At 45.8% G+C, this 25299-nt stretch overlaps 1 protein-coding gene across 8 annotated transcripts in view; it reads left to right on the plus strand.

The window, feature by feature from the left end:
• Positions 1–19428, plus strand: part of LOC124144242 (sodium/glucose cotransporter 4-like) — a 30655-nt gene extending 11227 nt beyond the window's left edge. For 5 of the 8 annotated variants that reach the window (XM_046513551.2, XM_048396808.1, XM_048396809.1 and 2 more), the window contains 13 exons: positions 2321–2425; positions 2764–2823; positions 3571–3675; positions 3971–4076; positions 4538–4618; positions 5123–5337; positions 5498–5633; positions 6636–6743; positions 7786–7936; positions 11228–11396; positions 13133–13366; positions 13946–14147; positions 16043–19428. In XM_046513551.2, coding sequence (XP_046369507.1) covers positions 2321–2425; positions 2764–2823; positions 3571–3675; positions 3971–4076; positions 4538–4618; positions 5123–5337; positions 5498–5633; positions 6636–6743; positions 7786–7936; positions 11228–11396; positions 13133–13366; positions 13946–14147; positions 16043–16347 — 1977 coding nt within the window. In that variant the 3' untranslated portion in view covers positions 16348–19428. Of the gene's footprint in view, positions 1–393; positions 1186–1211; positions 1612–2320; positions 2426–2763; positions 2824–3570; positions 3676–3970; positions 4077–4537; positions 4619–5122; positions 5338–5497; positions 5634–6635; positions 6744–7785; positions 7937–11227; positions 11397–13132; positions 13367–13945; positions 14148–16042 lie in introns of those variants that run through there. The other 3 variants (XR_007221565.1, XM_046513557.2, XM_048396810.1) reach the window with 3 other exon arrangements.
• The last annotated feature ends 5871 nt before the right edge of the window (positions 19429–25299 follow it).

A 25299-nucleotide genomic window follows, 5' to 3' on the forward strand; every position in this document is an offset into this window, starting at 1 on the left:
GGTAAGGTTGTTTACCCCATTGTTGATCCATGTGGTTTGTACCGGTAAGGTTGTATACCCCATTGTTGATCCATGTGGTTTGTACCGGTAAGGTTGTTTACCCCATTGTTGACCCATGTGGCTGTACCGGTAAGGTTGTGTACCCCGTTGTTGATCCATGTGGTTTGTACCGGTAAGGTTGTTTACCCCATTGTTGACCCATGTGGCTGTACCGGTAAGGTTGTTTACCCCATTGTTGACCCATGTGGCTGTACCGGTAAGGTTGTTTACCCCGTTGTTGATCCATGTGGCTGTACCGGTAAGGTTGTTTACCCCGTTGTTGATCCATGTGGCTGTACCGGTAAGGTTGTTTACCCCGTTGTTGACCCATGTGGCTGTACCGGTAAGATTGTGTACCCCGTTGTTGACCCATGTGGCTGTACCGGTAAGATTGTGTACCCCGTTGTTGACCCATGTGGTTGTACCGGTAAGGTTGTGTACCCCGTTGTTGATCCATGTGGTTTGTACCGGTAAGGTTGTGTACCCCGTTGTTGACCCATGTGGCTGTACCGGTAAGATTGTGTACCCCGTTGTTGACCCATGTGGTTGTACCGGTAAGGTTGTGTACCCCGTTGTTGACCCATGTGGCTGTACCGGTAAGATTGTGTACCCCGTTGTTGACCCATGTGGTTGTACCGGTAAGATTGTGTACCCCGTTGTTGACCCATGTGGCTGTACCGGTAAGATTGTGTACCCCGTTGTTGACCCATGTGGTTGTACCGGTAAGATTGTGTACCCCGTTGTTGACCCATGTGGCTGTACCGGTAAGATTGTGTACCCCGTTGTTGACCCATGTGGTTGTACCGGTAAGGTTGTGTACCCCGTTGTTGATCCATGTGGTTTGTACCGGTAAGGTTGTGTACCCCGTTGTTGATCCATGTGGTTTGTACAGGTAAGGTTGTGTACCCCGTTGTTGATCCATGTGGTTGTACCGGTAAGGTTGTGTACCCCATTGTTGACCCATGTGGCTGTACCGGTAAGGTTGTATACCCCATTGTTGATCCATGTGGTTTGTACCGGTAAGGTTGTTTACCCCATTGTTGACCCATGTGGCTGTACCGGTAAGGTTGTGTACCCCGTTGTTGACCCATGTGGCTGTACCGGTAAGGTTGTATACCCCATTGTTGATCCATGTGGTTTGTACCGGTAAGGTTGTTTACCCCATTGTTGACCCATGTGGCTGTACCGGTAAGGTTGTTTACCCCGTTGTTGACCCATGTGGTTTGTACCGGTAAGGTTGTTTACCCCGTTGTTGACCCATGTGGCTGTACCGGTAAGGTTGTGTACCCCGTTGTTGACCCATGTGGTTTGTACCGGTAAGGTTGTATACCCCATTGTTGATCCATGTGGTTTGTACCGGTAAGGTTGTTTACCCCATTGTTGACCCATGTGGCTGTACCGGTAAGGTTGTATACCCCATTGTTGACCCATGTGGTTTGTACCGGTAAGGTTGTATACCCCATTGTTGATCCATGTGGTTTGTACCGGTAAGGTTGTTTACCCCATTGTTGACCCATGTGGCTGTACCGGTAAGGTTGTATACCCCATTGTTGATCCATGTGGTTTGTACCGGTAAGGTTGTATACCCCATTGTTGACCCATGTGGCTGTACCGGTAAGGTTGTATACCCCATTGTTGATCCATGTGGCTGTACCGGTAAGGTTGTGTACCCCATTGTTGATCCATGTGGCTGTACCGGTAAGGTTGTGTACCCCATTGTTGATCCATGTGGCTGTACCGGTAAGGTTGTGTACCCCATTGTTGATCCATGTGGCTGTACCGGTAAGGTTGTGTACCCCATTGTTGATCCATGTGGCTGTACCGGTAAGGTTGTGTACCCCATTGTTGATCCATGTGGCTGTACCGGTTCGGATACACATGTTGTTTGTTGAGCGATCTCAAGGCCGATGCATTTACGGTTCACATTGCGTCACATATAACTAGCTTCAAAATACAAATTCTATATCATGTGAACAATACCAAACATGCCTTTTAACATGGAAAAAATCACATGTGACTGTTATTATGACAATTAAAGTCATTTGATGGATTTGATCATGAAATTAACTACTTCAAATACAAGCAATTGGATACTAAGAATACATCAACGCGACATCAATGATGTTATTCGCGTTCCATTAATATAATTTTCATAATTTTCATATTCATGTTACATCACTATGTTGCCGTTTACGCCCAATGGATTCGGTTTGGGCAGATAATCGAGAGTTATTATTCTCTGGCATTGATGTCTCCTATTTACATAGGACCATGGTTTCAGATCGGAGCATCCCTGTTTGTGAGCAACATCGGCACCGAGCACTTCATCGGCCTCGCCGGCTCTGGGGCCGGCAACGGCATTAGCGTTGGGGCGTGGGAGCTTAACGTGAGTACCTACAAACAAGAAGACTTGCATGTTCTGTACTGTATGCCACATAGTTAATTCTGTCATGAAACATCATGGCATGGTGAAGCATTCAGTAATGGTAATGGAACTATGTTGGGAACGAGTGAGCGAGTGAGTATAGTTTTACGCCGCAATATTCCAGCGATAACCACTGGGCTACACCACCGCCACCGCCACCGCCTCCGCCACCGCCACCGCATCCGCCACCTTGAGATACGCAAAGACGTGATAGGAGACATGATTGTTTCTTTGTCAATGCCTACCTATAATTATGGGCTATTAACAGTATTCACTCACTCACTCACTCTTCCACACAGGCCCTGATGCTCCTGCAGCTTCTTGGCTGGATCTTCGTGCCAGTGTATATTGCATGTGGGGTAAGTAGAGGCACTGATCACGGACCAACAACGAACAAGGTTATACTAGTATTTGTCATGGAGATCATTACAACCTATTTTAGCTAAAATGGATAGAATTATCATTAAACCACCCGCATGTTATCAGAAATGAGCGGGCCACTATAACTTGATAATGCCCTCATATTGCTTGACGACGGGCCATTATCACGCCCGTTGTTAGGTGACGTCATAGGATAGGTATAGGTGACGTCACGTTCAATAGTGACGTCATCTGGTTTGTTCTATGGCGTTTCAATATTTGTAGAAGTGGGTCATTGACATTCGTGTTAATTGCAGTAAATGTTTCCGAATCGATACTGTTGTTTCTTTTCTTTCTTTTTTTTCTGATAACAAATTCCATGATCCATTTTTAGCAATAATAACGGTAACACTATTTTTCAGGGCATTATCATTAACAGAAGCCCTCGGTCTTTTCAACCGCCCCCCTTCGTCGGGCAGTTAATGGAAGACCTCGAGCTTCTGCAAATGATAATGCCCTGAAAAATAGCGTTACCCTTATATTAATTTAAACAATTATCTAGGAAAAAGTACCTGTGACAAGTCAAACTTAGGTAACCTACTACTAATAATTACTTGGGGAATTTGCTACTTTCATCTGGCCATAAAAGACTTGCTTCGTCTGTGTTCAGTATTTCCATCTTGACCAAGCTGAGGCTAGCAAAATGACTATAACGTCGAAGACACCCCTCTCTCTCTTTCCTACAGACCTACACCATGCCGGAGTATCTCTCCAAGAGATTCGGGGGAACCAGAATGAGAGTGTACTTCGCCTTTCTCTCCCTCATCCTTTACATCTTCACCAAATGTTCTGTAAGTATCGTGCCCCCATCATTAACCTACAGGTACATCTTCACCACGTTCAGCGAAAAGACTTGAGAGAAAATGCAATGAGTTAAAAGACTATAGTAGAATTACAGTGAAGAGAAGATAAAATGGATGGGTGAGTGAAGGGCCATAAAATTACCACAGAAGAGATGGGTTGAATGTTTGAACAATGTTGAGTGATTTATTGATTTGTTTGTATGTTGTTTAACGCCGCAATATTCCACATGTAGGTGTACACGGCTGTAGTGTTGCGAACTCTGACGTCATGTCTGTTTTGCAGGGGGACCTCTTCACCGGTGCCCTGTTTATACAGCAGTCACTCAAGTGGGATCTGTACCTGAGCATCGTGTTGCTGGTCCTCATCACCGCTGTTCTCACAATTACAGGTACCTAGCATCGTGTCACATGCACACGCCAAGAAAATATCACCTTGCTGGACAGAACATGCAGTTTCAGCAGTACAATAATGTTTGTTTGTTGTTTAACGCCGCACTCAACAATACTACAGCTACATGACGGCAGTCTATAAATAATCGAGTCTAGACCAGACAATATCTAGTGATTGACATCTTGAGCATCGATTCACGCAACTGGGATACGATGACATGCATCAACCAAGTCAGCGAGCCTGACCACTCGATCCCGTTAGTCGCCTCTTATGACAAGTATAGTCACCTTTTACGGCAAGCATGGGTTGCTGAAGACCTATTCTACCCCGGATCTTCACGGACGGAGTACAATAATATTTAGCCTTGGATCTAACGTGTTTGATAATTTTTATCACAGTGGGTGTATTGATGCATGAGGTTGTAATAGTATGCGATGATTCTGATGTATTTGTCCGCAGGTGGCTTGACAGCTGTCATCTACACAGACACGCTTCAGGCGGTCCTGATGTTGACGGGAGCACTGTACCTCACCGGAGCGGGTAAGACAGGCCTTGGGACCCACTGAGTAAAGGATATTGTACGAGCGCTTCAAGCTATGACTGAGCATTGACTGTTTTAAAACATGGCGAGTCGACTTGTTGAGAGATGGTTATTGGGCAAAGTGAATCCTGACGCCATTCAAGATCTGATTCCAGATCTTGTCAGGAGCTTAATGATATACCTCTTCATATATAAAGTTTATGTCTAGTATCATATTATCAAGCTGGCTTTGTCTGTCTGTGATTCTATTTTGAACAAAGATGTGAAACCCTCAAATTGATTTATGAGGAGGGTTTAACAGCGTCCTTTTACGCTATATAAGACCTCAATGACTCAAATGATTGTTTCTTTGCTTTAAGGCTTTTAGTTATTCTTTTGAATTTGACCTTCCAGGTTATGCAGTGTCAAGTTAAAAAACGACAGAACTTTTCATAACAGAATTTAATAAAAAAAATTATGGTACTTTCTCTCTGCAACCTTGTACTGTTATGATATGATTTCAGGGTTTTATGAGATCGGTGGTTTTACTGGACTACTGGAGAAGTACCCTCAGGCAGTGCCAAAGAACGCCAGCTCCATCGTCCCCGGTACGACGTGTCACCACCCTGACAAGCAGGCGTTCAGGATGCTGCGGGAGGTGGACGACGACTACATGCCTTGGCTCGGCTTCCTCCTCGGACAGACGCCGGGGTCCATTTGGTACTGGTGTGCAGACCAGGTGAGATGCTAGGATATTGCGGTGCACGTCAAAGCTGTGTTGAACCTCCAAGGTTATGTGGGTAGAACATACTATGGCGCACCGGGTGTGTATTTCTTACCATGGCGGTGTATGCTATGGGAAATACCATTCAGTAAAGTTTTATATCATGTTTTCTCAGGTCATCGTGCAGCGTGCTCTCGCCGCGAAAAGTATCTCCCATGCTCAAGGGGCTACTCTCATGGCAGGCTTCATCAAGATCCTCCCCATCTTCATCATGGTGATGCCAGGCATGATGAGCAGGATCCTGTATCCAGGTACGTGGAATACAGGTGTACCAGGTGTACAAAGGGAAGTGGAATACAGGTGTACCAGGTGTACACAGGTACGTGGAATACAGGTGCACCAGGTGTACACAGGTACGTGGAATACAGGTGCACCAGGTACACACAGATACGTGGAATACAGGTGTACACAGATACGTGGAATACAGGTGCACCAGGTGTACACAGGTACGTGGAATACAGGTGTATGATGTGTACCTAGGTACGTGGAATACAGGTGCACCAGGTGTACACAGGTACGTGGAATACTGGTGTATCAGGTGTACACAGGTACGTGGAATACAGGTGTACCAGGTGTACACAGCTACGTGGAATACAGGTGTACCAGGTGTATCAGGTACGTGGAATACAGGTGCACCCGGTGTATACAGGTACGTGGAATACAGGTGTATGATGTGTACCTAGGTACGTGGAATACAGGTGCACCAGGTGTACACAGGTACGTGGAATACTGGTGTATCAGGTGTACACAGGTACGTGGAATACAGGTGTACCAGGTGTACACAGCTACGTGGAATACAGGTGTACCAGGTGTATCAGGTACGTGGAATACAGGTGCACCCGGTGTATACAGGTACGTGGAATACAGGTGCACCAGGTGTACACAGGTACGTAGAATACATGTTTCTCTTTCTTTGTTGTTTAATGCGGCCGGTGTGTCCATATTCGCGTCCGGTTCAAACAGTCTAGTGATTGATATTATGAGTATAAAATCTACACATCTACACATCACACATGGGATAAAAGTGTTGTGTGTGTACCGATGTACATGGTGTCAATGTAAAGGAAATGTGTACCTGGGTATGTGTGTCAACGCTCACCGAGATAGTCATGATGTGTTGCCCCAGTGTATAACTCGCGTCTATAGGGCTGAAACTGTTGATGCAACGTTCGATATCAACTCCTTGCATTTAATTGAAACTATCGTTCCTACTTACAAAGTGCATAGACATTAATTTGCCATTGTGTCCACAGACGAGGTAGCCTGCACCAACCCAGACTACTGCATGGAGGTGTGTCAGAGCAAGGCTGGATGCACGAACATCGCCTTCCCTCGACTCGTGCTGGGACTTATGCCAGACGGTAAGAAGGAGTGCTCTTTACAGCATATCCGTCACAGCATATCCGCCGCAGCATATCCGTCACAGCATATCCGCCACAGTATATCCGTCACAGCATATCCGTCACAGCATATCCGCCTCAGCATATCCGTCACAGCATATCCGTTACAGCATATCCGTTACAGCATATCCTAGGTGATTAATGTTGAAAACTCAGGTTGTTTCTCATAATCCTGGATCATGTGTATCCTCGTGCCACTCCGGAGTTCACGAATGACTGATGGCAAGGGCGGATCCCGCATTTTTAAAAGGGAGGGGTCCAAAACATCAAAATCCTCCCTCGGTCAATTTTACTGTCTACAACACTGGCAAAATTGCTAATAATGAAAACTGACACATGACAAGATAGTAGGGATGGTCATATTAACATTTCCTTCTTCTAAAAGCCGCTAAGAGATAAGAATCCTGATTTTCTTCAAATCATTACGTTTCATCGTCACTTAATGGCCAACTCTTGTGAAGACTATATTACTTACTACATACGTAGAGCATCACAATTTGTATGAATATGTGTGTCGAGAACTCGGTGGATGATGTCATTCAGGATATTACATTTGATGTGTGAAAATGCAACTAGGATTTTCCTGATATCTTCTGGTTATTATTCTTGGTTGTTCAGCTCGTTATCCTGCTGGGCGGTCGGGTAGCCTAGTGGTTAAAGTGTTCGCTCGTCACGCCGAAGACCCGGGTTCGATTCCCGACATGGGTACAATGTGTGAAGCCCATTTGTGGTGTCCCCCGTCGTGGTATTGCTTGAATATTGCTAAAAGCGGCGTAAAACCATACTCACTCACTCACTCGTTATCGTGCTCGTGGGCTTCACAAAAGTCGTAAACGTCTAAGACCTTCATCACTTGGAGCTCCCAGCGTACATACATTTGACATACTGGAATAGCCCTGATAATATTTTCTCTTCTGTAATTTCATTGGATTATTGTTCTGTCAGTTATCAAATCACATACGAGCCTATGTTATTTCACTCACCCCTACATATTGTCGTGCAGGTGCCCGCGGTCTCATGATGGCGGTGATGGTGGCAGCTTTGATGAGTGACCTGGACTCCATATTCAACAGCGCTAGCACTCTCTTCACCATCGACATATGGAAGAGGTTCCGACAGAGGGCCTCAGTCACGGAACTCATGATAGTGGGGCGGTATGCTGGTTCTTACACTCGTTAAGCATATAACTACTTATCAGGACTAATTTTGAAACAAATGTTACTTGGATTCTACAGCATTACAATGAAGTTCCTGATACACTGTTTTATGGTGCATTGAGGTGGATGGTGGCGCATGGGGATGGATGGTGGTGCAGTGGAGTGGATGGTGGTGCATGGGGATTGGTGGTGGTGCAGTGGAGTGGATGTGGTGCATGGGGATGGATGGTGGTGCAGTGGAATGGATGGTGGTGCAGTGGAGTGGAGGGTGGTGCAGTGGAGTGGATGGTGGTGCAGTGGAGCGGAGGGTGGTGCAGTGGAGTGGATGGTGGTGCAGTGGAGTGGATGTGGTGCAGTGGAGTGGATGGGGATGGATGGTGGTGCAGTGGGATGGATGGTGGTGCAGTGGAGTGGATGTGGTGCATGGGGATGGATGGTGGTGCAGTGGAATGGATGGTGGTGCAGTGGAGTGGAGGGTGGTGCAGTGGAGTGGATGGTGATGCAGTGGAGAGGATGTGGTGCATGGGGAGGGATGGTGTTGCAGTGGAGTGGATATGGTGCATAGGGATGGATGGTGGTGCAGTGGATTGGATGGTGGTGCATGGGGATGGATGGTGGTGCAGTGGATTGGATGTGGTGCATTGGCATGGATCGTGGTGCAGTGGAGTGGATGGTGGTGCAGTGGAGTGGATGGTGGTGCATGGGGATGTATGGTGGTGCAGTGGAGTGGTGCAGTGGAGTGGATGTGGTGCAGTGGAGCGGATGGGGATGGGTGGTGGTGCAGTGGGGTGGATGGTGGTGCACTGGAGTGGATGTGGTGCATGGGGATGGATGGTGGTGCAGTGGAGTGGATGGTGGTGCAGTGGTTTCGATGGTGGTGCAGTGGATTGGATGTGGTGCATGGGGATGGATGGTGGTGCAGTGGATTGGATGGTGGTGCAGTGGAGTGGATGTTGTGCATGGGGATGGATGGTGGTAGTGGATTGGATGGTGGTGCAGTGGAGTGGATGGGGATGGATGGTGGTGCAGTGGAGTGGATGTGGTGCATGGGGATGTATGGTGGTGCAGTGGAGTGGTGCAGTGGAGTTGATGTGGTGCAGTGGAGTGGATGGGGATGGATGGTGGTGCAGTGGGGTGGATGGTGGTGCAGTGGAGTGGATGTGGTGCATGGGGATGGATGGTGGTGCAGTGGAGTGGATGGTGGAGCAGTGGAGTGGATGTGGTGCATGGGGATGGATGGTGTAGCAGTGGAGTGGATGTGGTGCATGGGGATGGATGGTGGTGCAGTGGAGTGGATGTGGTGCATGGGGATGGATGGTGGTGCAGTGGAGTGGATGGTGGTGCAGTGGAGTGAATGTGGTGCATTGGAGTGGATGGTGGTGCAGTGGAGTGGATGGTGGTGCAGTGGAGTGGATGTGGTGCATTGGAGTGAATGTGGCGCATGGGGATGGATGGTGGTGAAGCGGACGTGGTGCATGGGGATGGATGGTGGTGCAGTGGAGTGGACGTGGTGCATGGGGATGGATGGTGGTACAGTGGAGTGGATGTGGTGCAGTGGGGTGGGTGGTGGTGCAGTAGCTGATAGTGGTGCAGTGGGGTGGATGTTGTGCAGTGGCGTGGACGTGGTGCAGTGGGATGGATGGTGGTGCAGTGGAGTGGACGTGGTGCATGGGGATGGATGGTGGTGCAGTGGAGTGGATGTGGTGCAGTGGGGTGGGTGGTGGTGCAGTGGAGTGGATAGTGGTGCAGTGGGGTGGATGTTGTGCAGTGGAGTGGACGTGGTGCAGTGGGATGGATGTGGTGCACGGGGATGGATGGTGGTGCAGTGGAGTGGACGTGGTGCATGGGGATGGATGGTGGTGAGTTGAGTTGACGTGGTGCATGGGGATGGATGGGTGTGCAGTGGAGTGGATGTGGTGCAGTTGGGTGGGTGGTGGTGCAGTGGAGTTGACGTGGTGCATGGGGATGGATGGGTGTGCAGTGGAGTGGATGTGGTGCAGTGGAGTGGATGGTGGTGCAGTGGGGTGGATGTTGTGCAGTGGAGTGGACGTGGTGCAGTGGGATGGATGTGGTGCACGGGGATGGATGGTGGTCCAGTGGAGTTGATGGTGGTGCAGTGGGGTTAGGTGGTGGCGCAGTGGAGTGGATGGTGGTGCAGTGGCGTGGATCTGGTGCATGGGGATGGATGTTGGTGCAGTTGAGTGGATGGTGGTGCAGTGGGGTGGATGGTGGTCCAGTGGAGTTGATGGTGGTCCAGTGGAGTTGATGGTGGTGCAGTGGGGTGGTGCATTGGGATGGATGGTGGTCCAGTGGAGTTGATGGTGGTCCAGTGGAGTTGATGGTGGTGCAGTGGGGTGGGTGGTGGTGCAGTGGGATGGATGTTGGTGCAGTTGAGTGGATGGTGGTGCAGTGGGGTGGGTGGTGGTGCATTGGAGTGGATGGTGGTGCAGTGGAGTGAATGTGGTGCATGGGGATGGATGGTGGTGCAGTGGAGTGGATGGTGGTGCAGTGGAGTGAATGTGGTGCATGGGGATGGATGGTGGTGCAGTGGAGTGGATGGTGGTGCAGTGGAGTGGATGGTGGTGCAGTTGAGTGGATGGTGATGCAGTGGAGTGGATGGTGGTGCAGTTGAGTGGATGGTGATGCAGTGGAGTGGATGGTGGTGCAGTTGAGTGGATGGTGATGCAGTGGAGTGGATGGTGGTGCAGTGGAGTGGATGTGGTGGATGTGGTGCATGGGGATGGATGGTGTTGCAGTGGAGTGGACGTGGTGCAGTGGAGTGGATGTGGTGCAGTGGAGTGGATGGTGGTGGAGTGGATGTGGTGCATGGGGAGTGCATGTGGTGCATGGGGATGGATGGTGTTGCAGTGGAGTGGACGTGGTGCAGTGGATTGGATGTGGTGCAGTGGAGTGGATGGTGGTGGAGTGGATGTGGTGCAGTGGAGTTGATGTGGTGCAGTTTGGTGGATGGGGGTGCACTTGAGTGGGTAGGGGTGCAATGGAATTGTTTGGGATGCAATGGAGTGGATCGGGTCGGATGATGGTGCAGTGGGATGGATGGGGGTTGATGAGGGTGCATACTGGTGGATGGTCTGGACCATGTAAGTGAATTTTCCAGAAATGTGAATTTGAGTGTCGGCTGTTTGCGTCGTGTGCGTGTTGGTGTCTCTGAAGCCTTCATTCAAAAAGATACATTCAATCCTGTGTCTGTATTTAGGATTTTAGTCATGTTATCATGTCATGTACTTGGGTGTGTACAATGTTCCTATTGGGCTCCCGTGATGCCAGGGTGTTTATCGTGGTCATGGTGGGCGTGTCCATCGCGTGGGTGCCTGTCATCAAGGAGAGCCAGGGCGGCCAGGTCTTCATCTACATCCAGGAGATCACCAACTACCTCGCGCCGCCGTTTGCTGCCGTCTTCCTGCTCGGTGTCCTCGTGCCCAGGGTCAACGAGAAGGTTTGTCCGCAGCTCATAACGTCAAAGAGACGAATCCTAATACGTGAGTGTGTGAGTGAGTTGGTTTTAACGCCGCTTTTAACAGTATTCCAGTTATATGACGGGGTGATGCAGTTCCTAGACGTTTACCACTTCGGTGAAACCCACGAGCACGGGTATGGTGCTGACAAACCTCGAAACATAGTCAGGGCGAACCGGGATTCGAACCCACAATCATAGGTTTCTGGCGTGCTTAAGTGACGCAACTCTGCACAGCGAATCACGGCGCCTCAGACGATCCACCACCCGAGCCCCCGAATCTTAATACTTTGTGTCACAATGTCTTGCACATCACTTGTCATACCCATAGTGTGGGAAGGTAAAATAATTAAGACCTCGGGAGTACGCACACTCTAAGTTAGATCCGGGGCTAAGTCAGACTCGATGACTTAGTTGATTGTGTCATCATATCCCGATTGCGTAGGACGTTGCTCATAAAATCGACCACTGGTTTGTCAAACCTGGTCTTATTTACAGGTCGCCCTCATATAACTGGAATACACATAGTCTAACACTAATATAAAGGTGGTTGTTGTTCTCCGGTGTGAAGGTCCTGCTACAGCTGTAACAGCCATTGTATCACCATGTCATGTGTTCCAGTTTTTTAACATTGACTAGCACCTTAGATTACTTTGTGGGACGAGACCCAGGGGAAAGTAGCCTCAGTGAAAGGCCCTGCCCTAGTGGTCGTGCGAGCGGATCATGGTCTGTGGGTTTAGTTTTTCTCTCCCCTGTCGTACAACTCCAACCGTTTTCTATTAACCCTGATCCATGTGTGTCTTGTTCGTTGTTTTTAAAGTTTTATCTTTGATCTCCAGTAGTAAGCTTTGTAACATGCTGTGTACGTGATTGTGTATCCTGAACCATGTAGCAATTGTGAACGTCGGTTACCTTTGGGGTGTCTTAATAATGTGGGCTATTTGTAGTGTGCCATTTGGTGCCTTCTTTCTGTCTGATTATATTTGTTAGGGTATTTGGGGGCTGTGATGGCTACCGTTTTATTTGGTCATGTCTTGGGTGTTGTCGGTGCCTGCTTTTCTATCTGATTATTTTGTAAGGGTCTTTAAGAGCTGTGGTGGTTACCGTTGTATCTGGTCATGTCCTATGATGCCATTTGGTGCCCGCTTTTCTATCTTATGTTAATTCAATCTTATTAAAATCAGATCTTAGTTCTCGCTACCGCTAAACTAAGATCTGAGGACATCCCATTACGGGTCACGTCAGAACGACCTTTTCGCGAATTTTGACCGACCAATGAAATGACTGACAAGAAATCGACATTAGCCAATCAGAAGGCAGCTTTCTCGAACTTTACGACAGTAGTTTCAAACTGGCGACTACGCTTCGAAACATATTTTGAGGTATTCTGATAAAACTGATCAGAAGAACATTCTGGAATGGTTTATAGATGGCCTAGATTGTATGGATATAATCATAAAACCCGTAACTGTCGATCGGAATACCTTGAATTAAATATTATGTGGTTGCATGATTAGAAAACACATTCCGACTGTCACTTTCATGATCTGGTAAGCGATGCTCTGATTGGTTGGATGAAAGGTCGTTCTGACGTGACCCTTAATAGGATGTCCTCAGATCTTTGTTTAGCGATAGCGAGAACTAAGATCTGATTTTAATGAGATTGATGTTAATTTGAAGCTTCTTTGAGGGCTGTGCTGGTTACCGTTGTTTTTTAGGGTGCCTTTTGGGCCCTGATGGTGGCCTTTGTAACTGGCATGGTCCGTCTGTTCGTGGTGATGGTGTACCAGTTTGATGGGGAGACCTACTGCGGGGCCAAGAACACTGGTTACCAGCTGCCTGGTATCGTTAAGAACTTCCACTACATGTACTTCTCACTGTTCATCACCCTCCTCACTGCGGTCCTCGCCATCGTCATCAGCCTCTTCACCGAGAAACCAGAGGAAAAATATGTACGTTTTCATTCAAGTGAGTGAGTCAGTGAGTTGGGTTTAACGCCGCTTTTAACAGTATTCCAGTTATATCACGGCGTGTCAGCTTAATGTGGGAGTAAAGCCCGAAGCGATGCAGGTCTTAGACGTTTACCACTTCGGTGAAACCTACTAGCACGGGTATGGTGCTGACAAACCTAGAAACATTATCGGGGTGAACCGGGATTCGAACCCACAATCATAGGTTTCTGGCGTGCCTCTGCACAGCGAATCACGGCGCCTTAGACGACTGGGCCACCCGTGCCCCCGTTTTCATTCAAATCTATTCTACAGTTTTAGTTCATGCATACAGATATACAGTGTAGGTAGTTTACTGTTAAAATTATCGATGCTTGGTTGGAAATCATATCATACGTTGAATATCAGTCACAAGATTATAATCTATATTTTCTGAAAAGGGTAGAAAAATTGGTAAGATTTACTGTATTAAATTAATAAGATAAAGCCTAGCGCCTTTCTGAATTCAAAAGGTTATTTAGATAAAATCCTTTGTGAAAACATTGAATTCAAGTAAATACATAGCATTCCATTTGCCGACAGTTAATAAGAACCACATACTGGACACGCCATGATCCACGGAGACCAGACGTCCTTGACATGGAGCTGAGCAGAGGTCACGGTATTAAGGCAGGGGTAGACAATCCCGCTGTAGAGATGAACGATGTCGATGTCAAGGTCGCCGATGGGGAGTTGGTGAAAAAGGTGTTCAGATCACCGGAAGTGACCGACGAATCGGCAGAACGTAAGTGATTGTACGATCGATAATGTAAAATAACAGCCATATCACGGCTGGACATGACAAAAATGGGCGTTTCGAACCGGGGTCTTCAACGCGATGAGCGAATGCTTTAATCACTAATCTCTAGGCGTACCATGTATATCTAGTCTTAATAAAGGTTCATAGTGTAAGCGGCAGCATCACGTGACCTCTTTTTGGTCCGACCCGTTGCAAGCTGGACTGGGGTCACAGATTGGCTTTCTTTGTAGAATGACCAAAGTTACCGAACCAAGGTTGAGTTCGAAAAAATTTCATCAAAGCATGTTTATTAGATGAACTGACTTTTACAATCGCAAACAAAACAGAAAACTACATGCAGACATAACATATTCAGAAATTATCTGAATCTGCAATCGACGCCACTTGTTTAATCCTATTTGGTAACGTGATGTTTGATCAGCATGACGATCTATAAATAGACACATTTTGTCAAGCCGACACAACTCCGCAGAACGTCTGTGCAAATTGCCAAAGCTATTTTTATCTAAATCAAAATGATTACATGTGGTTTTGGCTAAATAAATCGGTTTTACGGAAGACGTTTAACTTATATATCGTCGGCGTCCGAAAGTGGGGCCTTCTCTTAGCTCCATATTTGGTTCGAGGTTCTATGGTCCACGTGATTTAATCTTAGATCTCGCGAGAAAAAAAGATCAAAGTTAAGAATGTACATAAAGGGATCGCTACAGTGGATTATTTCAATGAAATATAATTCAAATACGAAATTTGACATAGGCATATTTCGTAGCATTTATAAACTGATTGTTGACTGAAACATTATCAGATATCGGTGAAAAATAAATATTTGTCACGACGATTTTCACACAAGACGCCACTTCAGCTGTTCTTCGGCACAGGGCAGTCAATGGCACTGACTGCGTCTTAATGTGTGAAGAGACTTGTGACCCCCACTAACTCTAGGGCCCCTTACAGTGTCCATCAGTTGTGTTGTTCATGTGTTAGATATAACTGTTTCAGGCTGTAGTAGTAGTAGTAGTAGTAGTAGTAGTAGTAGTAGTAGTAGTAGTAGTAGTAATGATAATAATGTGAATTCGATTTTCATTATCAGCTCCTTGGGGAGTATACAACCCAAGCAAATTCCTTATCAAGAACCTTAAAGCCTGAAACAGTTATTTATCATCCAAAACTGGCTCCCACAGGAGATATCGCTTGGATTAGATCAAGCGATATCTACACTGTAGATATCGCTGCAATGAAATTACATCACAATGCTTTGCAGACCATTGTGACGTCACTGGTTACCATGATGTCACAATCAAATGACATCACTAATGGCTCTGCTACTGAAGCTGTTAGCAGTACTTTTTACACTGAAGACACTGCTAATTACTGTCTACAAATTGAAAAAGTTGGAAGAATGATGTTTGATGATAAATAAAATCTCACCCTCGTGTCTTTTGATATCAAATATATCAACACTCGTTGATATATTTGATATCAATAGACACTTGGGTGAGATTCTCTATATCTAACACATGAACAACACAATTGATGGACACTGTAGTATTTGTCGGCTGGGTAGCCCATTGGTTAAAGCGTTCACCCGTCACGCCGAAGGCTCAGGTTCGTTCCCCCGCCTGGGTACAATGTGTGAAGCCCATGTCTGACGTGTTCTACCGTGGAATATTGCTAAATGCGGCATGAAACCATGAACATCTAGTTATTTTACATAACCACAAGTCCGAAATGAGCTGCGCACTAATCGGATATTACCAATGGTGTCTACCCCTGTTCACCACACATACATACTTCGCCACATTCTGCAGTCATGACCCCCATCAAGTCAACTTATCATGACTTATTATTGTGTTCCTTGTTTCCTATTTTTCGATACCTAGAAGCCCCCGGCGTTGTGCGTCGCATCTTCAACTACCTGTGCGGCGTCGGCAGCATCGACGAGGATGAAGGAAAAGCCAAAGAAATGATGGACCATCTGGAAGACATAGCCAGTTTACAGCAGAGCAAATGCGTTAAAGTCGTGCTGACTGTTGGCCTCTGTATTATCATGGGGATAGGGGTTGCCATGTACATATTCTGGTCTCTGTACAAGTTTGACACCCCACCGTTTTATCCAGAGGGCGCTGCTTCTCTTCTTCCTGGAGATTATAATTCGTCCATGACAGCAATGAATACAACCGTTTAATGTACACTCGGTTTCATGACAGACTTCATATTCACATACTCGATTATCCAGCGTATATTAGGGGCAGTCGTCTAAGGCGCCGCCATTCGCTGCGCTGAGTTGCGTCCCTTTGGCACGCCAGAAAAAAAAATATAATCGTGGGATCGAAGGTTTCTAGGTTTGTCAGCACCATTCCCGTGCTCGTGGGTGTAACCAAAGTGGAAAACGTCTAAGACCTGCATCACTTTGGGCTTGCCTCACACCGTAAGCTGATATAACTTGAATATTGTTAAAAGCGGCGTTAAACCCAACATACTCACTCACTCCTGCGTATTATATATCTCCATTCGCCACTGACGTCACCATATCAATCTCTCTTATTAATTATGCTTAACATTTTCTCTTGCTCATAACCACCTCCGTGGTCTAGTGGTAGAGCGTCCGCCTGGAGAGCGGAAGGTCCGGGGTTCGATCCCCAGCCGCGTCATTCCAAAAGACGTTAAAGATGGTACTGTTACCCTGTCGCTCGGCTTTAAGGGGCTAAAATAAGGACTGGTCGGCTCGGAGTCAGTATACGGTGTCTGAGAGGGATATTCATGTTTAACTGCAGCAGGGTATCTCAGTGGGCTAGCACTATAAGTCGGCATCAGTACTAGTGTACAAGCAGCAACACACACACGAGCGTTATAAGTGCAATAATCTTGCGCGCAACGTTAAACCCCATTTCGCTTCCCCTTCTCATGCTCATTATTTAATTTGATTGGACATCTTTTTTAGTATTATTTAATTTTTATCCCGCCCAAAAACGAAGCTATTGTACCAAATGGGTCCAGGGAATTTATCAAAATAGAATGGAGATGTGACACACTGGATAATCGAGGGTGTTATATTTATATTTGAAATAAGTATGTTGAAGACTATCGACCCTGTTTTAATTAATTTGAAAAAAGTCGTGATATGTATATTATTATATATCCACCTACTGATGTAGTTCATCAATTCTCTTATCTTTAAACATAATGTAAATGTTGTCATGGCAACAGCAAATATGACAGTAACCTTTATGATATATATAATGTCACAAGAGAAGTGACATTTGATAATTCACCTGTATTTAATGACATTAGGCTCCTTGCGATGAGTTGGGGAATAGTAATCATAGCGATTCTAAACAGAATAAGCTGGACCCTAACAATCCTTTGACCGATTACATTTTCTAGATGTGACATTTTGAATTATTATTAAATATCAATTATGTAACACATCTCTTCTTCCTACTTCCTACTATCGTTTAGTTGTCATCTGTGTATGAGTGAACTACCAACGATCTAGCTTGAGGTGGGAACTGCGTAGTGTATAGTATAGAGGCGCTATTGAACTACCAACGATCTAGCTTGAGGTGGGAACTGCGTAGTGTATAGTATAGAGGCGCTATTGAACTACCAACGATCTAGCTTGAGGTGGGAACTGCGTAGTGTATAGTGTAGAGGCGCTATTGAACTACCAACGATCTAGCTTGAGGTGGGAACTGAGTAGTGTATAGTGTAGAGGCGCTATTGAACTACCAACGATCTAGCTTGAGGTGGGAACTGCGTAGTGTATAGTGTAGAGGCGCTATTGAACTACCAACGATCTAGCTTGAGGTGGGAACTGCGTAGTGTATAGTGTAGAGGCGCTATTGAACTACCAACGATCTAGCTTGAGGTGGGAACTGCGTAGTGTATAGTGTAGAGGCGCTATTGAACTACCAACGATCTAGCTTGAGGTGGGAACTGAGTAGTGTATAGTGTAGAGGCGCTATTGAACTACCAACGATCTAGCTTGAGGTGGGAACTGCGTAGTGTATAGTGTAGAGGCGCTATTGAACTACCAACGATCTAGCTTGAGTTGGGAACTGCGTAGTGTATAGTGTAGAGGCGCTATTGAACTACCAACGATCTAGCTTGAGGTGGGAACTGAGTAGTGTATAGTGTAGAGGCGCTATTGAACTACCAACGATCTAGCTTGAGGTGGGAACTGCGTAGTGCATAGTGTAGAGGCGCTATTGAACTACCAACGATCTAGCTTGAGGTGGGAACTGAGTAGTGTATAGTGTAGAGGCGCTATTGAACTACCAACGATCTAGCTTGAGGTGGGAACTGTGTACTGTACAGTATAGAGGCGTTTTGGGGCTTTTGGGGGAAACATCTCATTGTTGAATGGGTAGTCTATGCCATATTGTTTAAAGAGGTACGTTTAAAGTTAGCACTTTACCATTAGGGTATTTAGTGAATGCATGGTGGGTAAAAGTTCTAATAACATCGCCAAAACGATTTAATTCGCCATACATATAAAACAGATTGTACAAATAATGTTAAGGGATTCGAAGAATGTGAAAAGAAAAACAGAATGTATTTTTGTGCTTTTATTACGTTTACGAAATTTAGGTAAATTCGCCATTATTCTGTTTGGATTACAATGAAGATTTTCATTCTTGCCCAGCCATTGAATCAAACTTAACTGGGCTCTAGGGAACAAGGTTACAGAACAAAAGAGGAAATTGGGTTTCAAGTACATTGTGTAAGTTTCTCTCTGCCGGTAGGGCGTTGCTACAAGGAGGCTTATCTGACTCCTTATATCTTCATCTATAGTACATGTTTTGTTTGTTTGTTGTTTAACGAGTCTGGACCAGACAATCCAGTGATTAACATCATGAGCATCGATCCACGCAATTGGAATACGATGAGATACATCAACTAGGTCAGCGAGCCTGACCACCCGATCCCGTTAGTCGCATTGTACGGCAAGCATGGATTGTTGAAGACCTATTCTACCTCGTACCTTCACGGGGACAACAGTACATGTAAGCAATGCCCACCAACCTGCTTGTTTCCCAATAATAACAGCAATTCGCCGGAGGGGTTTGCCTACAGCAGATCTTCCTTATGGTGAAGTTAGTTTATAATGGCCCTTGTTGTTGGTGGTGTCAACCGGACTGATGATGTCGGGGCACTGGCGTTAGGGTGTGTGGCCAAAATGGCAGCCGTTTCAAATCGACCCCATTCGTCACCACTCGCCCCTTTCCGTAACCTGCAAGAAGACTCGTCCCCCTATCGATGAATGTTATGTGCGAAAAAACGACAAACCAATCAGAATGCGCGTATGATTTCAAGTACTTCGTCAAAGAATCCCTCAGAAATAATTTTTGATTTCACATATGTCTTGCATATAAAAATATAACCAAGACACAGTTAAATGTGTTCAGTTATACTGTATAATTCCGCACGTCCCGGTGTGCTTTAAATTGCATCTGAAATATATATAATATATGGGGAAATATATGTGAACCATTACGCAACGAATTGACAATTGTTTTAGGTATGCCCGTTTGCGCTAAGACGGAACCCGGTCGCAAAAATGGCCACGAGAGGGGCACGAGTCGCTATTCGGCTTGTCCCGGAATAACACGAGTTGGTCACGAATGAAATCGACCCATCGCTCTGATGTGCTATAGCTAGCCATGTGCAGCCGCTGCATTTGGGTGTACACACAGAGGATGTACTGGCAGTGAATGAATATGCAGGGAATGTATACGCAGTGAATGTATACGCAGTGAATGCATACTCAGTGAATGCATACGCAGTGAATGTATACCCTGAAGAAAAGGTTCCCTAACTGATCTTCACTGGCATTCGTGACCAACTCGTGTTATTCCGGGACAAGCCGAATAGGTCTTCTTGCAGGTCACGGAAAGGGGCGTGTTGTGTCGGATGCTTCACTAGATCACGTAACGTAAAACCATCCGCCATGATATGCACGTGAAATCCGTCATTGTTTATTTTGGGAATCAGATGGGTTTGAGTGATATTATAGTTGATACTATGGATGAGTATCCATGAGTTATGATTTGCCTTTGTCCTACATGCAATGTTAGGACGAAGTATTTAGTTTTCACTAACACATAACGAACTCTTACTTTGTATTTAGTATCATGTAATTAAACACTATTTGTATTAAAAAATATATACATAGCGAATTGTGTTTCTGTTCTTTTCTCTGCCGATTGAGGACGATTGACTTTGTTAAGTGAGTGAGTGAGTGAGTGAGTGAGTATGGTTTTACGCCGTTTTTAAACAATATTTCAGCAATATCACGGCGGGGGACACCAGAAATGGACCTCAAACATTGTACCCATGTCGGGAATCGAACCCGGGTCTTCGGCGTGACGAGCGAACGCTTTATCCACTAGGCTACCCGACCGCCCCGACTCTGTTAACGCACAAATAACTGGACATTTGCTACAAGTAATGTACCAGTATCATTATGTGTAACGAATTGCCAGTTACGCGTGCGTTTTCAGACTTAAAGCATCAAACTAACAATTTGCTGCGTCATCAGATTTAAAATAAAGCCTGAAAATAAGATTTGATTACTAAATTAAAGCAAATTAATAGAACACAAAAAATGCTGCACGGACATTACATGTACGTATTTAACATTCATGTATGAGCTTAAATTCTGCATTGCAGAAGGTAGGTGAGCAAACTATCAATTGATTACAGATAATTTACTGTTGAAACAAGAGAGTGACGCAAAGGCTGTATTTAACCATAGCTTAGTCAACCCTGAGCTTAGCAACGCGGTTAGTCAACTCGATAATCATTAGCGTCGATAGTCAACTTACACCATCACTGGGTCAAACAACAGCTTTTATAAACAACTCACACCATCACTGGGGAAACAACAGCATCGATAGTAAACTCACAACATCACTGGGAAAAACAGCAGCGTTTATAGTCAACTCACGCCATCACTGGGAAAAACAGCAGCGTTTATAGTCAACTCACACCATCACTGGGAAAAACATCAGCGTTGATAGTCGACTCACACTATCACTGGGTCAAACAACAGCGTTTATAGTCAACGCACAACATCACTGGGAAAAACAGTAGCGTTGATAGTCAACTCACACCATCACTGGGAAAAACAGCAGCGTTGATAGTCAACTCACACCATCACTGGGAAAAACAGCAGCGTTGATAGTCAACTCACACCATCACTCGGAAAAACAGCAGCGTTGATAGTCAACTCACACCATCACTGGGAAAAACAGCAGCGTTTATAGTCAACTCACGCCATCACTGGGAAAAACAGCAGCGTTGATAGTCAACTCACACCATCACTGGGAAAAACAGCAGCGTTGATAGTCAACTCACACCATCACTGGGAAAAACAGCAGCGTTGATAGTCAACTCACACCATCACTGGGAAAAACAGCAGCGTTTATAGTCAACTCACGCCATCACTGGGAAAAACAGCAGCGTTGATAGTCAACTCACACCATCACTGGGAAAAACAGCAGCGTTGATAGTCAACTCACGCCATCACTGGGAAAAACAGCAGCGTTGATAGTCGACTCACACTATCACTGGGTCAAACAACAGCGTTTATAGTCAACGCACAACATTTATCGACTAATGGTGTTATATTTGATATCAAAATTCATTCGGGTGAAATTCTCTATTCTTCCGGGGCGGTCGGGTAGCCTAGTGGTTAAAGCGTTCGCGCGTCACGCCGAAGACCCGGGTTCGATTCCCGACATGGGTAGAATGTGTGAAACCCATTTCTGGTGTCCCCCGCCGTGATATTGCTGGAATATTGCTAAAAGCGGCGTAAAACCATACTCACTCACTCACTCACTCACTCTATTCTTCCATACACTTCCGTTTAATAATCAGAATTATTCCCTGAAAATATGTAAGCAAGTCTACGGTGACAGCATAATACGATACTTGATTAAAAACAAATACATACAATACTGACATTTCATCGGGCGTGATTGAATTCATTTGAGTAATGGCAGATAAGTGTGGCTTCTATCCTATTCCTGTATCATGTGTCGCATCGTTAGCGGTACCGCAGATGTTCTGCATCTCGTTAAAGTTCGTTCCAGGAACACATCAAGTAGAGTTCTTACCATTCTCTGGGGCAGTTACCAAAACCAGAATGAGGCTATAGTTTTCAGAACGAATGAGGCAGTTGTGTACTATTCCACGTAACGATGTCTGATCACTGGGTAGAATAATTAGACTGCCAGAAATATCATCTTCCGCTATCGATAACACATTTGTGAAGGCCTGACGCATGAAATGAGATATTCGAAAGACCTTTAACACGGTTTATGAAACATGCAGCAACAGTATAGTTATCAGCTTAGGGGGCGGTGGAGTAGCCTAGTGGTTAAATCGTTCGATCGTCAAGACGAAGACCCGGGGTCGATTCCCTACATGGGTACAAGTGTGAAGCCCATTTCTGGTGTCCCCCGCCCAATATTTGTTGGAATATTGCTAAAGTGGCGTAAAACAATACTCACTCACTCTCTTAGATAGTCACTCACTCTCTTAGATAGGAACTTACATTTATGTCAAACATTTTAATTTTGTTTTAAGACTGAAACATACACTGTCTACGCCAGAGAATAACCAGTCTGATTACCCGCCGTTATATACTACATTGGGCTTAAAAGGCAAAATAGCGGTGAACATTATGTGAATGGAACCAGACGTTCGCAAAAAGGATAAACATGTCCATTCCAAACTAAAGCTAGAGACAGTATGTGATTGATACGTGTGGTAGTTCAATTTCATTGGTTTTCGTAGAGATATCGGCTTTGTATACATCAATGTTTCGCCTGTATTCGTTCACAAATTAATACTACACAAAAAATGATGCACGGACAGTACATGTACGTATTTAACATTCATGTATGAGCTTAAATTTTGCATTGGAGAAGGTAGGTGAGCAAACTATCAATTCATTACAGATAATCTACTGTTGAAACAAGAGAGTGAAGCAACAGCTCTATTTAACCATAGCTTAGTCAACCCTTAGCTTAGCAAAGCTGTTAGTCAACTCGATAATCATTAGCGTCGATAGTCAACTTACACCATCACTGGGTCAAACAACAGCTTTTATAGTCAACTCACACCATCACTGGGGAAAGCAGCAACGTTTATAGTCAACTCACACCATCACTGGGAAAAACAGCAGCATTGATAGTCAACTCACGCCATCACTCGGGCAAACAACATCGTTGATAGTAAACGCACATCATCACTTGGAAAAACAGCAGCGTTGATAGTCGACTCACACTATCACTGGGTCAAACAACAGCGTTTATAGTCAACGCACAACATCACTCGGTCAAACAACAGCGTTGATAGTCAACGCACAACATCACTCGGTCAAACAACAGCGTTGATAGTAAACGCACAACATCACTCGGTCAAACAACAGCGTTGATAGTCGACTCACACTAAGATGATATCTGTGGGATTCATTTTGTACGGCAATGTGAATTAGTAGGACCTGGCATCACCCAGTTATACTCTTCATTAGCCATTACCGGAGTTAACGCGATGACTTGTGTATGTTATATATAAAGGAACCTGCATCATGTGTATTAGCTTGCTTCAAAAGCCAAGACATCTCCCGTGCTTCCCTTCGCCAGTAAGCCTAACTGCCAATTCTGTACAGGACATTCAACAGCGATCGGAGAGAGACAGCGAGCTGTACGCGGTGCCACTCGGGTACCATGTCTCCGTCAGTGTGTTGTTTCTCAGTAAGTCTTCGTTTATGTCGGTGTAATTGAGTGTATGTCTTCATCACTAAGCGTGCCTCCATCTGTGTGTGGTGCCTCAGTGCGTCAGTGTTCATCTGTGTGTGGTGCCTCAGTGCGCCAGCCTCCATCTGTGTGTGGTGCCTCAGAGCGTCAGTGTTCATCTGTGTGTGGTTCCTCAGTGCGCCAGTGTTCATCCGTTTGTGGTGCCTCAGGGCGACAGCCTCCATCCGTGTGTGGTTCCTCAATGCGTCAGTGTTCATCTGTGTGTGGTGCCTCAGTGCGCCAGTGTTCATCTGTGTGTGGTGCCTCAGTGCGCCAGTGTTTATCTGTGTGTGGTTCCTCAGTGCGCCAGTTTTCATCTGTGTGTGGTTCCTCAGTGCGCCAGTGTTCATCTGTGTGTGTGGTGCCTCAGTGCGCCAGTGTTCATCTGTGTGTGGTGCCTCGGTGCGCCAGTGTTCATCTGTGTGTGGTTCCTCAGTGCGCCAGTGTTCATCCGTTTGTGGTGCCTCAGTGCGCCAGCCTCCATCCGTTTGTGGTGCCTCAGTGCGCTAGTGTTCATCCGTGTGTGGTGCACAGTGCAAAAGTGCGTGTCTGATCTCAATGATGTTGAATGCACTCCGTGTTTTTGTTTCCGCGGGCAGCTGAACGTTTTTTTTCATCTAATTATTGTAGATCTCAATCAACGTCTTCGTGTCAGTGCAGTAGCGAAGTGCGTTTCTTCCTTTGTCTCAGTGCGCGTCTTCATTTCAGTGCGGCAGAGAACAGTGCGTTTCTTCCTTTGTCTCAGTGCGCGTCTTCATTTCAGCGCTAGAGCGCAGTGCGCGTCTTCATTTCAGCGCTAGAGCGCAGTGCACGTCTTCATTTTAGTGCTGCAGAAAACAGTGCGTTTCTTCATCTCAGTTGGTAAAAAGAATGTACTTCATCACAGTGTATAGAGTGCAGTGCCTGTCTCATTTCAGCGCCGTACCGGACACTGCGCGTCTTCAGCTCAGTTTGAGCACAAGGCGTGTCTTCTTTTCAGTGTGGGAAAACGCAGTGCGTGTTTTTGTCCTTGTGAGCAGAGCGCATTGTGCGTCTTCGTTTCAGTGGGTAGAGCATGTCTTAATCATATAAATACTGTCGCTGTGTAGTGCGTCTGTCTTCGTCTCAGCGTGGACGTGCACGAGCGCCTGTCATCACCTCAGTGCAGTGGAGTTAGTGTTTCCGATCTTAGATTCAATATGTCACTAGTTGAGGTGATGAAGTCAACATGGATCAATGGACTAGAGTACATCAAGGTGAGGGCGTTACTTTGCTTAACAGCGTCATATTTGCTTCATATTTCACCTGTATACATATACCCTTTATGTGCAAATTGTGTGAGTGGCGGGTGC

Source organism: Haliotis rufescens, unplaced genomic scaffold (genome assembly GCF_023055435.1).
Source record: "Haliotis rufescens isolate VD_foot unplaced genomic scaffold, xgHalRufe1.0.p SCAF_16, whole genome shotgun sequence".
In the NCBI taxonomy this organism is placed as follows: Eukaryota; Metazoa; Mollusca; class Gastropoda; order Lepetellida; family Haliotidae; genus Haliotis; species Haliotis rufescens.